This window comes from Malania oleifera, chromosome 6, assembly GCF_029873635.1.
Source record: "Malania oleifera isolate guangnan ecotype guangnan chromosome 6, ASM2987363v1, whole genome shotgun sequence".
Classification (NCBI taxonomy): Eukaryota; Viridiplantae; Streptophyta; class Magnoliopsida; order Santalales; family Ximeniaceae; genus Malania; species Malania oleifera.
This window is the reverse complement of record NC_080422.1, coordinates 41,961,773-41,977,011: the sequence shown is the minus strand read 5'-3', so window position 1 is coordinate 41,977,011 and position 15,239 is coordinate 41,961,773. Positions and strand designations below refer to the sequence as shown.

The window sequence follows — 15,239 nt, the reverse complement described above, 5'->3', positions numbered from 1 at the left end:
GTTTAAAATTTATAAATAAATAATCTGGATCTATCACACAACATAAACAATAAAGACTAAGGAGTTGCAGTTCTTAATTAATTATAAGTTATAACATTTTTATATATTAGTTCTAATTAGTTACTCGTCCCCTAAATTTTTTGTATATGCTACATTGCCTTCTACCATTCAGCAATATGTTTTAAACGTAAAAAGTAAAGAGCCAATCAGAGAGACACCCGTAGGTCATATAGGTGAATGATGGTTTCAGTTTCCTACAACCTTTATGCAAACTAAACATGCACTAGAAAATTGAAAGGTTTTATTTTCCTTTCACTTTTCATTTGACACTATACTTTCCTGCATAAGTTTCTCAATAACCGAACAGCGTAAGCACAATGAATCAAAATTATCACAACCATAAGCACAATGGCAATGCCCCAGTAATTAAGGGCAGCCAACCATTTGTCCTTGAAATTCTCATGTTCCCTGTCTGAAGTTCAAACGTTGAAATGGAAAGGAAAGAGGTTTGGAAAGAACTGATAGACAGTGCTTCTCTCAGCAAACTGTATAACAAAAAGGATCAATAAATCTATTTAATACAAATTCTACAATTAGTCACTGCCTATTTCTACCCTGTTTTCTTTGCCTTACCCTTTTCTCCGGTGATCTCACATGGGAAGAATACAAATAATTCCATATCTCAGTTAATTTCCCATTCGCCTAACAGATGTTCAAGACGTACGTCCACAAAGGATGAAGGCTTGAATAAGGCTTTGGGCTGCTCGTGTTTGATCCTGTGTTCCCGATACTACAGCCATACCTTCCGTTGCACCAGACTTTGGATCATGAACCAGTACCTTTGCACCCGAGACCTGATTCAAAAAAATGCCAAAATCAAATCATATATTTGGAAACCAAAACAGCATTATATTCAAATTTGAGGCAGTGAAAAATGAAACAGCACTGATTTATCAACCCACCTGCCTGATCTGACTCAGATTACTACTATTCTCTCCATAAACATGGTTCAACAATGCTTGAGGAATGACAATCTCAACAGTCGTGCTTGTCGAAACGGGAGCCAGACCTCCACTGCTCAAAGAAATTCATACAGGAAGACACATTTCCATGTTAGAAACATGAGAATGTTATTCATGCTCTTCACCCCTCAAAACAAGGGATACATTCCATGCCTATTGCATGACATTTGGGAAAAAAATAATTAAAAATAATAGTACAAGCAAGATAATTGTTAGCTTCAACTCGATTCTTTCAATCAACACTTGTAAAACTCACAGATGGATTCATCTGACAAGATCAGTATTATAAAATAGAAGTCTCTATTCACCTTTGAGTTTGAAATTTACACAACTTTCACTCCAAAAACAGGACAAAGGTGTCTAATCACTTGAATCAGAAATAAGAATGTTTCTGTCTAAAAAGCATAAAAAGAATCACCTTCCATTAGGCCCATTTCTTGAAGACAAGACAGAACTAACATCCGCAGCTTCCCCAGAGTTCCCAACATTGTGTGCCTTTTTGGAAGATAAGATAACAGTATATTACATTTTCTTACTGATGAGAAGGTCAAGCTAAAGACTAAAGTCATAATCATACACTTCAACGAAAGCACAGAGCTACTACCCGAGGTGTCCATGATCTAGGAGAGGATGGCCGATCAAAAGTAAGCCCATGCATTGGTCTCTCAGTGCCGTAAGAGTAAGGAACTCCTTCCAAATTAGATAGACCTATATGGTCCACGCCACGTGTAAATGCATTATGGTGATCAAGAGGTTGGGCTGAAACAGCAGAACGATCAGCTCCACGAGAGTGTCCAACTGGAGAAGGGTTGTGACCAGGGGAGGCTGGATCATGTCTAGGCCTGAACTGAGGGGGCATATCTGGGAAAGGAGCCAAGTAGGGTGGACCATTCACACTGGAAAAGGGTGGTTTCCCTGGAAATATAGTCTCCCTAAGCCTGCTTGTAATATGAAATAAAGCATCCTGTACAGAATGCAAGCTGCCAATGACCTGCGAGAGAAGCAACGAGAATTCAATAGCTGAAAGAGCATAATCCACAAAAGTACACCATAAGGGAATCCAGAGTTAAAAAAGCTGACACAGAATCTAATTACATTGAAAACACAAGGGTCCGTTTAGTTGTGGAAAACAATTTTTTGGTTTCCAAAGAATTATAAAATTCCAGCATATTTTTTAGTTTTTCAAAAAATTGGTTAAAAAGGTAGAAATAAAAGGTTTGCTTAGTTAAGCATTTTCTTTCCATTTTTTATTTATAGGTTTTAAAATAATTACGAAAAAGACAACTTTTTATTTTCAACTTTCCAAAAAATTTTATTTAAGGTAGTGTTTGGGAGCATGAATTTTGGGGCTTGGATTTACTGTGTAAATTTGAAACAAACTCAACACAATTTTATACTATATTTTGTCTAAATCCACACAAACCCAAATCTAATATCTGAATTCTATGCTTCCAAATTTAGAAATCTAGAAACAATTAAAAGATATTTTCTAACTTTCCTTTATTTGGAAAATTAAAAATGGAAAATAAATCTATTTTTAAAAATTAGCAAACTTTTTTGTAATTCTTTGGAAAACTAAAAATAGAAAATGAAAATTATTTTCCACAACTAAACAGTCCTTAGTTTTGTTGTTTCTGCTGAATTGGCTCTCAACTTTGTGGTGACTAGGGTTTACTTACCATCTATGTACTATCTACTCAAGCTTGTGCATCAATAACTACAATGGGTATTTTCATATATCCAGTCCAAACTGAAAAGTATGTATTTGTTATTGTCCTATGAAGCAACCAGTCAAACTCCATAGTGTGAACCATGAACATGCTATGCTGCCCGTGTTTACATATTTTATGTATGTGTTTGTATATGTCTGCCATTTCACTTGCATTGGATTTTCCATTACTTAAAAAAATAAATAAATAAATAATGAGTAAACAAATTTTTACCTAAAAAAACTAACGAGAGAAATATTCTTGAAAATTTTTTATTTTCATTTCAATTTTTGATAAATCGAAGTTTTGAACCATACAATATACTAGAGTTTAAAATCTAAACCATCAAATCTAATTATTGGAGTTCATTTGTCTGGCTGCCTGAGTTTGTAGAGCAGATTGTTTGGTCTTTTTGGGAGAGTTCGGGTTTTTTCTGTGTTGGAAATTCCACTTCTGAATTGTCGCATGTCAGAAAATTGAGTAAAGAAAATGAGGCGCTAATACACATGGATGGGCCAAAACCTAAAGACTAAAGCTTTCGGGCCAAGCTGGAGCACCATGCATATTGAGCTCACTTGAGCACTCCCCACTATAGCCCTGTTCATAACTCTAGGCAAGCAATGATAAAATCATAATTCTTCTCACACGCTAATAGTTGGAGGACAAAGTGTGTGACTATGTGGGCTCGAAAGATAGATGAATGTGGTAGGATGGACTTGAATGCACATGCAATTTGAGACATGTAAGCACATATAAGGCCCACTTGATAAATTGTTGGAGAGTTAGGTCGGCTTCCAAGGGAGAAAAGTTTTCCGCTCAAAGCAGATAGAAAGTGACTCATGAGCAGATAGTTTCTGCTCAAGGAGTGCTACAGACCGGCAAGTGAGGGGGAGACTGCTGGAAATTCCACCCATAAGTTGTCCAACATTGAAAAATTAGGTGGAAGATAGGTGGTTAATATACATGGATGGACCCAAGACCTAAAGCCTTGAGCTTTTGGGTCAAGGTGCTCAACCATGTATATCAAGCCTATTGAAGGACTCTCCTTGTGCCAACAGTTTGTAATCCATTGAGGCCTCTTTGCTTCTTTTAAAGGGTTTGGAAGGGGCAAAGGTGCTAATTATTTTAGGAAATACCCCATCTTTGTTGCCTTCTTGGGCATTTGGTTGTAAAGGAACACACATATTTTTGTGGAAGAGCTTCGACATTACTGTTGCTTTCGTATATAATTATTTGTCCTAGCATCTCCTTCATCCTTTTATGTAGGCGTAGGATCAACAGTAAGGTTGCTCCTTTGTGACTAGTTGGTCACGGGTTTGAGTCCAAGGAAACAACTTCTCTACATAAAAAGCAGAGGTAAGGTTGCACACACTGACGACTCTCCCACTTCCTTCACAAAGCGGGGAGCCATGTGGCCTAGGAACAACATTTTTCTGTCTATTTTTTATTTCCTTTGTTACAGGAGAATGTCTCATCTTCCACTTTGTATTTCTTTACCCCCTAAAATGGGATTTCATAATAAAAGGCTAGGAGATTTACATATACAAAAAAAAGAATCTAAATAAAAATAATTCAACATAAAGAATTTAAAATTTGCTTTGTCCTATGAAGTAAATTAATGCATTACTTGACAAGCCAACGATTTTCTTCCATGAATTCAAGCATACAGGCTGCTTGTTAAAAAAACAAAAAAAGCAGTGTCCAGGAAATGGCAAATCAACGGTGCATAGAACATAGAACATTCTAGCTTGTGGAATGAGAACAAAATCATGGTAGGACATATGCTAAAAAATACAGTACGCTAAGGGTATACCTGCATTACATATAGACACGACAAGCCAACGATTTTCTTCCATGAATTCAAGCATACATGCTGCTTGTTAAAAAAAAAGCAGTGTGTCCAGAAATGGCAAATCAATGGTGCGTAGAACATAGAACAATCTAGCTTGTGGAATGAGAACAAAATCATGGTAGGACATATGCTAAAAAATACAGTAGGCTAAGGGTATGCCTACATCAGATATAGACACGAAAATGTGCAATGGTGCTTATGTATCTACGAGAGGAAGTTGGGTTTGTTGGGTTGTTTTCAAGTTTAGACGAGAGAGGTGAAGCATACTAATAATGTTGCTTATAAGAAAATTATAATGTAGTACCTACACTTTTACAAATAAAAACATGTCATATGGAATATAGTGAGTTAAAACATTCACTACATATTGTGTTTTGGAATGAAAATAAACCATATTTCATAATGCTTGTAATAATTTGCAGTTCACCAGGGTATTGACATTTTCTCTAAAGCATGTGGCAAATGTCAGAAACGCTTCCCATGTCCAAAAAAACAAACAGAAGGAAAGAAGAAGATGAAGAAGAAGAAGAAGAAGAAGAAAACAATATAAGGGCTGAGATACTATCAGGCATTGATGGCTAACTAAAGTGCCTCTAAAACCACGTGAAGTGGTCGCTTATTACACGCTAACTCTCTCTTCCTGGCTAAGGGTACCCATTTACTCATTGGTGGTTTGATGCAACCCTGCTACACAAAGCCGCCCCCACCTCATTCAAAGGATGCTACTTCATTACTAGGGAAACTCATAATTAATCTAGAGAGTTTCCTTTTGTTAAGCACAAACCAAGAAGGGACAATTATCATCATCTCTAGTAAAATCAAGATCTAGTTTCATCAATTCTTAGCTGGAACAGTATGACTAGCTTTCTGGAAAATGAGACAAATCCTGCTTTATGGATGTGACAAACACACTCAAATATACCTTCCACATTGTCCCATCAAGTGATCAAGTTCAGTCTCAATGTGCTATAGAAATTGCTTATACTTGAATAGTAAATCATAGGCCAACAGTTTGTGATTATTGCTGTTAGATGGCTTGATATACATTGTTAAACCACATGAACTATCTGTTGAAGCTTTAGGTAAAGTGGTGAGGTAACATGGCATCATAACTCTAGTGCGTGGAGGTTCTAGGTTCAAGTCTTGTTGTCAGTGCTCCCCCCCCCCCCCCCCCCCCCCTTTTTTTTTTTACCCCTCCTGGTTAGATTCATTATAGTGCAGTGTGCTCTATTTGTGTTTGTGCATTCACTCAAGTTCAACTTGTTTGCCTCTTCATGTGGTAGACAAAGTTACACATAAGGGGAGTGTTGGATAGCTTGATATTTTAGCCCACTACCTTAACAGTTCAAGCTTTTAGGTAAAGAGGGGGCATAACAATCAACAAAGAAAGCAAGTGCCTATCCTGATTTTATATGCTAATGTCCAGATGCTGCACATTGCAAGCAAGTTGAATTGGTATTTCATAAGAGCAAGAGCCCCTTTCTCTTTAATTGTTTCTTTTCTAGGAAAATCAGTTCACACACATAAAGTGAGTCAAGCTTATCACGAGCTACTCGGACTCGACTCGACTCGATTCTACTTGAGTTCGAGTCAAGTTCGAGCTACTCAAGTAGTTTAAATAGTCGAGTTCGAACTCAGTAATAGAACTCGGTTTCAAGCCTAATCGAGCTTTCCATTTTTATTATTTTTATATTATATATGTTATATAATACCTGTTTTATAAACCTATTTAATATTATATGTACATTAAATATATTTATATATGTGTTTAAAATTAATTTATAACCAAATTGAGCTTAATCGAGTCAAGATCAAGTTTTATGAACTTGTAACCGAGTGGAGTTTGAGTTTAATAATTATGAAATCGATCGAGTTTGAGTCGAGTTTTGAGCTTAACATTTTCAAATCGAGTCGAGTTTGAGCATTTTACTGCGTCAACTCAACTCAAATGTACCCGTCACACACACACTCTTATCTAAATATATGTGAACTTCCCTATTGTATTCCACATTTATTTTACTTTTCATCTTGTAAGATATAGCGCTAAGGGCAATGAAAAGATGAGACATACAGACTGAGAGAGAGTGGATATGATAGCCTAGAATTATTCATAGCCAATACCCCATTAAACTCCTTTGGCTAGAAAAAACGAGACGTTTAAGTTCTAAAATAGTGTGGTGACACAAACTCAAGAATCTAGAACAATATTGACCATGTGCAAAATGACGAAGTGACATGAATTTTGTCGCACCCTCAGCCACCATAGGAAAGTAGAAAATAGATTCTCCAACCAAAGACTCGTCTCTCAAAAAGCTAAACCATGCTTCCCATGTGTCGTGTGACAACAATTATGGCAGCAATACAGAAACTCAATCTAGATAAGCAATACTGATGCAGGAGCAGCAGTTAGGGGTGAGGAACAGAACAGTACAGGTACTGCCCAGGGTGAACATAGGGAGAGAAATAGAGGAGAGGGGAGGGGAAGGAGGAAGAAGAAGGTACAGGTTGGGGAAATACTTGTTCACTTCAATTTCATATTCAATAAACTTAATCTTTTCTCCAACATGCCCTCCAACTAATATCTTCCCACAAAATAACCTCATCAAACTCATTTGTTAGTTGAACCTTCTACTAGCCAAATTATCAAAGGGTCATGCTCCTCCAACCTATCCAAGCTACCAATCTCCAGCAACATCTCTCTCTTTTTCACGTAACATCATTAAAGACATTTACATCCCAAATCTTGTTGTTGAGATGAAAATGCTGAGGTGGATGAGTAGTATTACATTAAAAGATAAACTAAGGAACGAACAAATTCGTGGTAAGTTAGGCGTAGCTCCTATAGAAGATAAGTTAAGGGAGGGACGAATCATATGGTTTGAATGTAAGCTAAACAGCAAGCTTGTTACTATGAGGGGTAGTAGAAGGGTTAGATCTAAAATCACTTGGAATGAGATAATAATGATTTAATAGCACCCTGAATTTGTCAGAAAAAATTGCCATGATCACATAAATTGGCAGAAAATGATTCATGTAACCAACCCCACCTAGTGGGACGTAAGGCTTGGTTTGCTGCTATTGTTCCATCCTAAATCTTCAACTTTTCATTAACAAACTTCAACTTCTTCATGAATTGAACATTCGAAGGAAGCACAGCCCTGAGGAGAGCCTCCTAACACAAGTTAGGAAAAGTGTCCTCCCACTCTTTACTAAATAGGATATCGGAATTTGTCAATCCAAGTGGCTACAGAACAACTAGCACCAACACCAATCCAAGTAAAATATGACATTTGGTAAGGGTATATCTCTCAGATCACATTCCCTAATGAAGTTACCTATAATAGTGTAAGTAATCTTCGAACCCCCGCGCTTTTCACAAGAACACCTACATTGATCTCACTACCTAACCACCTAAGCACCAATTAGGGAACACAAACCATAAACAGTAGACCTTCTTTGGGAAAAAAAAAATCCCGAAGTCCTGGAAAATTAGGGCCCTAAACAGACGTAATCCTCCAATGACCTCTACCCCTCACCTCTAAGACAAAAGAGTGAGATAGAAACCCTCTATCAACTTTACTAGAAAACTAGCATCCTAGATAACAAAAATAGCACCTAAGCACTACACAAAGCCAACCTTTCCCAAACCTTAAACTTAGATTGCCAAATGCTTCTAACCTTGAAACCGTTGACTAGCCAATTCTAATCTGGACTTGTAAATCACAACCAAGTTTAGACCAACCTTAAAACATATTTACTTTTATGACACTTCCTAGGACCTCCTAAACCCCTAAACCACAGTTCAACAACTTTGTCTTGACACCTTACTACCCATTCCATCTACCCTTAAGCCCTCAATAATTAATAAAAGTAGCAAGTGCCTGCAACTCCTTTCCTATGCTATTCCTCTTTATAACATAAATGCTAGGAGACAATAGCTACTCCCACCCCCTGATCGGGTGGATTAACTAATCTCAACCCCAAACCATCAAGCAACCAATGCGTCCCAGGTGTCCCTCTCATTCCCTAGAGGTTCCACAGTCAAGACATCCCCTTTCAAGTCTAGATCCCTCAGAAAATTCTAGGAACTCATCTCAACTCGTGCAAGTAAAATGCCTTTGCCAGAATTTATGTCCACTGCAAAAGTACCTAAAAAAACACATTCACACATAAATTGCAAACAGAAGAAAAGGAACTAAAAAGTGGGAATTAATGACAAGATTATCAAGAGAGTGAATTGGCATTTCCAATTGCAATAGGTCAAAACTGCATTTGTCAAAGATTGTTTTCCATACCGCATTTGTCAAAGATTTGGTTTTTCCATCACCCAATTGTGTATGGAAATTCCTGGCAACATTGCATGAAGACATTCTCTGTTTCACTGCCTTCTTACGGGGACAAATTTATACCTCCCACAAGAAGCCACTCCCTTCTGTAAGTTGAACAACACCGCTGCCTGTACCTCCCCAACCACCTTGGAAGCATTGGACACCCACTCATACTTCTTTAGATCAACTTCTGAAATGGAATAGCTATAGAACCCCTTCTCTGTCATCATCTCATCTGGTTGAGAGTTTTCTTCATGCCTCATCTCATCTAAAGAAGAAAGGAGTAAGGCAGAGGTGGGCTCTCTATCAGTAAGCTAATTTTTAATCTTTCCAACTCCCACCTTTTAAGTCAATTGTCATCAAGTGTTTGGCCTAACTCTCTTCGCTGGATAGGCAGGATACGTTATTAAGTCTTTAGTGAACCTTGTAATAACATGTTTGATGGAGTTTGGTCCACTTGCTTCTGAAAAAATATCAATTGAATTAGATAACAAATCCCATTGACAAAGTCAAATGAAAAATGCATCTATTTTTGGTCCAAGAATCCCCTGTCGATTTTCAAGGGAGGTCCTCTTCCAATCTTTACTAGATGATTCCATTGATGATTGGCACAATTTTCTTTCTTCAATAAATCCACAAATTTAGGCTTTTGACCCAATGTTAAACTTTTAAACACTGATTTCCGACCTTCGTTGCCTCCAACACTACAAGAACCCTGCACATCTACTGCATTTCATGATTCAAAATTCCTGCACCTTCAGCTGCTGCAGTCTCATTTGCAATCCTCACCAGAATTGGAACTAGGAGATAGCTTGAAGCCCAGAAAAGCAGCACCTGAGGATTCTCCCATTTGCCAACAAAAAATTCTTCAACTCCCATGCAACCCAATTGTGAGCAACATCTTCAAAAATAAACAATGATTTCCACCATGCAAACCTAGTTATGTCAAGAAAATACTTAGTCCCAGCTAACAAATCAAAGCTTCTTTTCTGTTATTCACAGCATCAATTTCTTTTCTTCTTTTTTTCATCTTTCTGGCCAGTTGGCTCAAGCAGCAGTCTCTCCCCACTCCCCCCTTTCTTTCTTTCTTTTCATGTCACTTTGTATTCACCAACATGTAGCAAATACTTTTCCCGCTTCTGGCACTCCACCTTGCCCCTTCCAGCAACAATGAATTCCGACTTTTTTGTTTGTTTGGTTTTTTCCCCTATCTCCATGCTTCTTCAAGTGTCTTCCTATTTGCCAACAACAAATTCATCCCTTCCCCATCGCCCCCCCCCCCGGCCCCCGGTGGCTAGAACTTTGGGTTGTGGCTAACAGAGGTTGTGATGGCATGGGATAGGAGATGATGAGGAGACAACTACGAGGCAGAAGTTGGAAGCTGGATGGTGAGGACTTTTATGGAGGTTTCTTTAGACCATATGCATTAATTGGCAAAAAGAACCTGCTCTGTGTAGAAGCAAAGCTAAAGAGGGCAGGTTCAGTTTGGTCGACCAAGCATGGACAAATGCAATCTGCCACTATACATGATGGCATAAAAGATGCTATGACCCAGCAAATTGTGCTAGCAAATTAGAAGCAACAAGTTCATTTATATTTTGTTAGCCTGGTGCAAGACAGCAAGGGCATACGACAGCATGCCCATCAAAGAACGTACACAGCTAGATTCGACAGCTTGTCAACATCTGAATTTCCATAGGATAAGGACATGATGATCTCTGTTTATCAGCAGGGATTGAATTGACAAATTTCTTTTGCTTTGGCTACTAGTCAATTTTACACCATGATAGATGCAATAGGGGCTGTCAGACGGAAGATTAACTTCATATATATATGAAAGAGTTCCTAAAGAGAAACAACTCGAAGCAAATGGACTTTTTCGAGGCAAGGTCAAGCAAGCCCAAGTTATCAAGTGTCTAGCTACACGGCTAGCATTCCTCATTCACCTGAAGCAGGCAGCAACTCTATTCCTAAAACAAGGTATTTTCATTTCCAATAGTATGACATCTCTCTTTTCAATACCCTCCTAAGTCTATAGTTGTGGTTGACAAAGAAGATATTGAGAACAAAGGAGTTTCTAATTGAAGAGGATGTTTGTCAGCCCCATAGCGAAGGCACTCGCTGATCCTCTAAAAGCAATAGGTTCTAAAGGCCAAGAAGAATATGAGGGTATTATCCAGCCACTTATTGCCATAGTAAAATATTTAAGATGGTAGGATTATGTAGGATATATATACTCAGTAGTAATTAAATTCAGAGCTGCACTGGTGTGAAATGAGGGCGCTGTAAATAACAAAGTAGGAATTGAAGGTCGACCCCCGACCCACATGAAGCAGGTCAACTAGCATAGATCACCAACACAAAATTGAAAGTTTGATAAATGATGGCAGTCTCTTTCACCATTGGAAGCATTCAAAAGACAATTATGTGCGAAAGTTTGCATCCCAAACTTCACTATATGCTTTTGGGGAGATCATGGATTTGGGAGTGATGTGCAACATGCTGGACATGTAAACAATTATTCTTTCATTCATAGCAAGTACACTCTCACCTGTGCCACAAATGACAAAACGCCCAAAATTTGAGGCAGAGTTAACACTTCATTCTACAAGAATTTTGTGGTGTCCTGGGCTGTGCTCCTAACACACCAGAGTAGACTTCTTTCAATTGAAGGGAAATTTATGATCCAATAGCTTGGCTAGATTTGATGGACTTTGGAAACATAAGTTGAAGGCTGCAGGTCCAAACTGTAGGGGTGAGCATAATTCGGTTTTAACCGATTTAACCAACCAAATTTGGTCGATTCAATTTAATAATTTGGTAAATTTTTTATTCGGTTTTCGGTTCGGTTATGGAGAAAGTGAATTTCGGTTAACCGATTTAACCGAATTATGTAATTAATTAATAATTAAATATAAATTATATAATTTAGGGTTCCCACAATTCCCTAAATCCATAAAATTCCAAAATTATGCAATTAACTATGTAATTAATTAATAATTAAATATAAATTATTAAGTTGAATTTTGAAAGCATACAAATTATACAATCATGTATTTTTTCCATAATTAATTATAATTTGATTCGGTTAAATTTGGTTAAATGAATTAACCAAAAATTCAGTTCGGTTGGATACAGTTCGGTTAAGGAGTGTAATTTGGTCGTTTCAGTTATAATGTAGAGTTAAGACCGATTGCACACCCCTAGTCCAAAGTCTAGGAAAGGGGAATGTCAGTCTAAAGGAAAATTCACATGGTGGTTTAGGAATAATAATTGGCAACTCATTTTATTTACTATTATTCACTTTATTTGGAATATTGGCATGAATCATGATTATGTTTCTCAATAAGCAACTCTAGTTTCATTAAGACTAAACCCTATATGTTCCAATGTACGACATTAATTTTAATCAGGTGCACTTCGGTGAAATTTGCCCCTGTTGGTGATCCCTTGAAAGGCTAGAGTCTAGCTCTTCTCTCTTCTTTCTCTATGTGTAAGCCTTCTCATGAACAAAGCATAGAGTTAGTGCTCTCTCTCTCTCTCTCTCTCTCGCCTTCACTGTGCATCTATTGTTGGAGGGCAGCCATCGTCGTGGTGCTTAGTGATGCTGCCATGAGAGGAGATGGGAGAGTCACTGCTTTCATCAAGCGAAAGTCATTCAACTTAGCAATCGAAGGGAATCAAGTCGATCTCCTTCGGATTACTAAAACGGAAATGGGAGACCATTTAGCTGGAGAAAGGGGTAGTTGCATGGCTCCTCTCAGTGCTCGAGAAGCATTGGCATAGATTCTAGGAGGGGTCTCTTCCCTCTTTTCAAAAGAGATGTACTAGAGCGAAGGAGAAGACCCTTTTGCTTGACCTTCACGAGAACATATTCAAGAGATTTCTCGCCCTCAGGAAGACAAATGATGGAGGATGGCAAACAATGGCCCTCCCTAGGGGCTTTGGCTCAAAGGGTGGTTCAAACTCTTCGTCCCCATGGCAGAGCTAGGCAGAAGAATCTCCCCAGCCACCCCAACTCGTTCCAGGTCCTGCTTAGAGAAATTGAATGTCTTGGTTGAGGTTCCTCCCCAGTTAGAATTAAAGGCTGCCCTTTTTGCCACTTCACCATCAGCCTCTTACGCCTGCCCTTATTACAGTCGTGGCCTGAGCTTCTCCATCGTCAAGTTCCAAGCATTGGTGACAACAAGTGGAGACACACTCCTTTGCAAGTGTTGTTGGTAAAGTCTCTAGTCAACTTGCAATCAACAAATTTTAAATCTCTTGGGCCTTCTCCCCCTTGGCCCAAGAGATTTAGTTGTTTCAAAGAAGTTAGTGCTTGTTTCTCGGTAGGCCCAATTTCTATTGTCCTCCTTGCTTTGATTTTGGGGTACCTCCCAACTGGGCCTCTCTCCCACAAACTCCTCCCAAGCCCAAATCCTTAACCTCTTTTCCTCTTGTTGGCCCAACCAATGGAGAAGTCCCCAAGCTTTGTTTTGGCACCCCAATCCCCCACCATCTTCATCTCTCACCTCAGACTTCAACCTTGGGCAAAAGGTAACCCAAGGAAGGACCTTCACTGCATGGGCTTCAAGAAGACAATATGACACTAATCCCTATTTAGGAGCTTTTTTCTTCAATTGTTGCAAACCCGGCTACTCAATCCCCTTGACTGAGTTAAATAAACAGGAGTTTAGCAATCCCAATTTCAAAATAAAGGTTTTAGACTAGATTCTCAGCAAAATGAATTTAGTGAGCAAAACAATTAGTATTTTCTTCGAAAATTTTGAAGAGAGAGCTTTGAGCCTCTTTGAAGGTATTGAAAAAAAACAAAAAGGGAGAGATGAAGGGTAGGTTCATGAGACAAACAACGGGGCAACAAGCGCAAGAAAGGCACAAATAGGAACTGAAAAGATTGGAATTTTCTGTTAACTATGACAAATCAGAAAGACTTTCAGACATGGGCGCTGCTAGTAACAGCAGGACTTTTGCAAACTTATGTTGAGAAAAATAATCTCTTGGATTGTGAGGGGGCTAAATCTCAAGACCAAAAGGGCATTTATTAGATCATTTCTCAAATATTGGAAAGGCGATGTTATTTGATTTCAACAAACCAAAGTCAAGTCTCTAAATAGTTGGCTGGTAAATAGCTTATGGGGCTCAAAAAGCTACAAGCACAGCAAGAAGGATTCTAATCATGTCGAGCAATTTGGTTGTGGAATTATTAGATCATTCTATTAATTCCTTCTCAAAGTCCTGCCCGTCCAAGACCTTTGATGACAATTCTCATGGATTTTCACTAGTCTATGGTCCTAGTGAAGGTCTGATGTAGGACGAGAAGCAGTAATTTGGATGGATCATTTCTACCCAATTAAGAGGCCTATGTCAAAGAAAACGGTGAATGGTTTATTGGGTCTGAAACCCAAATGCACTTAGTTGGATAGTTGTTTTAAGTATGTATGTAGTTTGCTTGTATTAGGATTATTTATGGTAGTGGGCTTGTTTGTAGTAATTGTGTATTCTAGGGGTATGTTTGTAATGCAATGAAGTTTCAGGGGAATGTGTGTAATTTCATGTGTTTAGAGGCTTTCTTATAAATAGTGTGTGAAAGCCATGATGTAGGCAGTTATTGATGAATGTGAATTGGAATTGAACGTTAGTTTCCCCCGGGTATCTCCTCTCTCCTCCCTTCCCTTTCCTTCCTGTCTTCTATTTCTTCTAAATTCTCCCATGGCTGCAGAACCTTGATGCGGTCCCCTGCATCATTTGGTATCATAACCCAACTCTAGTCTCCATTCTTACATTTCAATCCCCCTATCATCCCCTTCTCTCTTCTCTTCTGCCCTGTATGTGTGTAATTTCGTGTGTTTAGAGGCTTCCTTATAAATAGTGCATGAAAGCAATGATGTAGGCAGTTAGTGATGAATGTGAATTGGAATTGAACGTGAGTTGCCCCCTCGTATCTCCTCTCTCCTCCCTTACCTTTCCTTCCTGTCTTCTATTTCTTCTAAATTCTCCCATGGCTGCAGAACCTTTGATGCAGCCCCTGCATCATTTGGTGTCAAAGCCCAACTTCAATCTTTATTCTTCCATTTCAATCCCCCCATTGTCCCCTTCTCTCTTCTCTTGGGCCATGTTCTTCTTTTTGTTCTCTAGCTTTCTCCTCTCTCCTCCCTTCCCTTTCCTTCCTGTCTTCTATTTCTTCTAAATTCTCCCTTTCCTTCCTATCTTCTGTTACTCTCCTTCTCTGTTACTCTCTCATCTCATCATTTTGCTCTGAAATTTCAGCTCTTTTTTCTTTTTCTTTTTTTCAGTTCTGCAATTCTAAACTTTTCCGAAAATCCCAGTC

General features: G+C 38.5%; 1 protein-coding gene across 1 annotated transcript in view; it reads right to left on the bottom strand.

The window, feature by feature from the left end:
- Window positions 1–402: 402 nt before the first annotated feature.
- Window positions 403–15,239, bottom strand: part of LOC131157506 (KH domain-containing protein HEN4) — a 29,464-nt gene continuing 14,627 nt past the window's right edge. The window contains exons 4-7 of the mRNA XM_058111714.1: window positions 1,627–2,013; window positions 1,441–1,517; window positions 963–1,074; window positions 403–854 (exon numbers count right to left, since the gene is read on the bottom strand). Of these exons, the coding sequence (XP_057967697.1) occupies window positions 714–854; window positions 963–1,074; window positions 1,441–1,517; window positions 1,627–2,013 (717 nt within the window). The 3' untranslated portion in view covers window positions 403–713. The remainder of the gene's footprint in view (window positions 855–962; window positions 1,075–1,440; window positions 1,518–1,626; window positions 2,014–15,239) is intronic.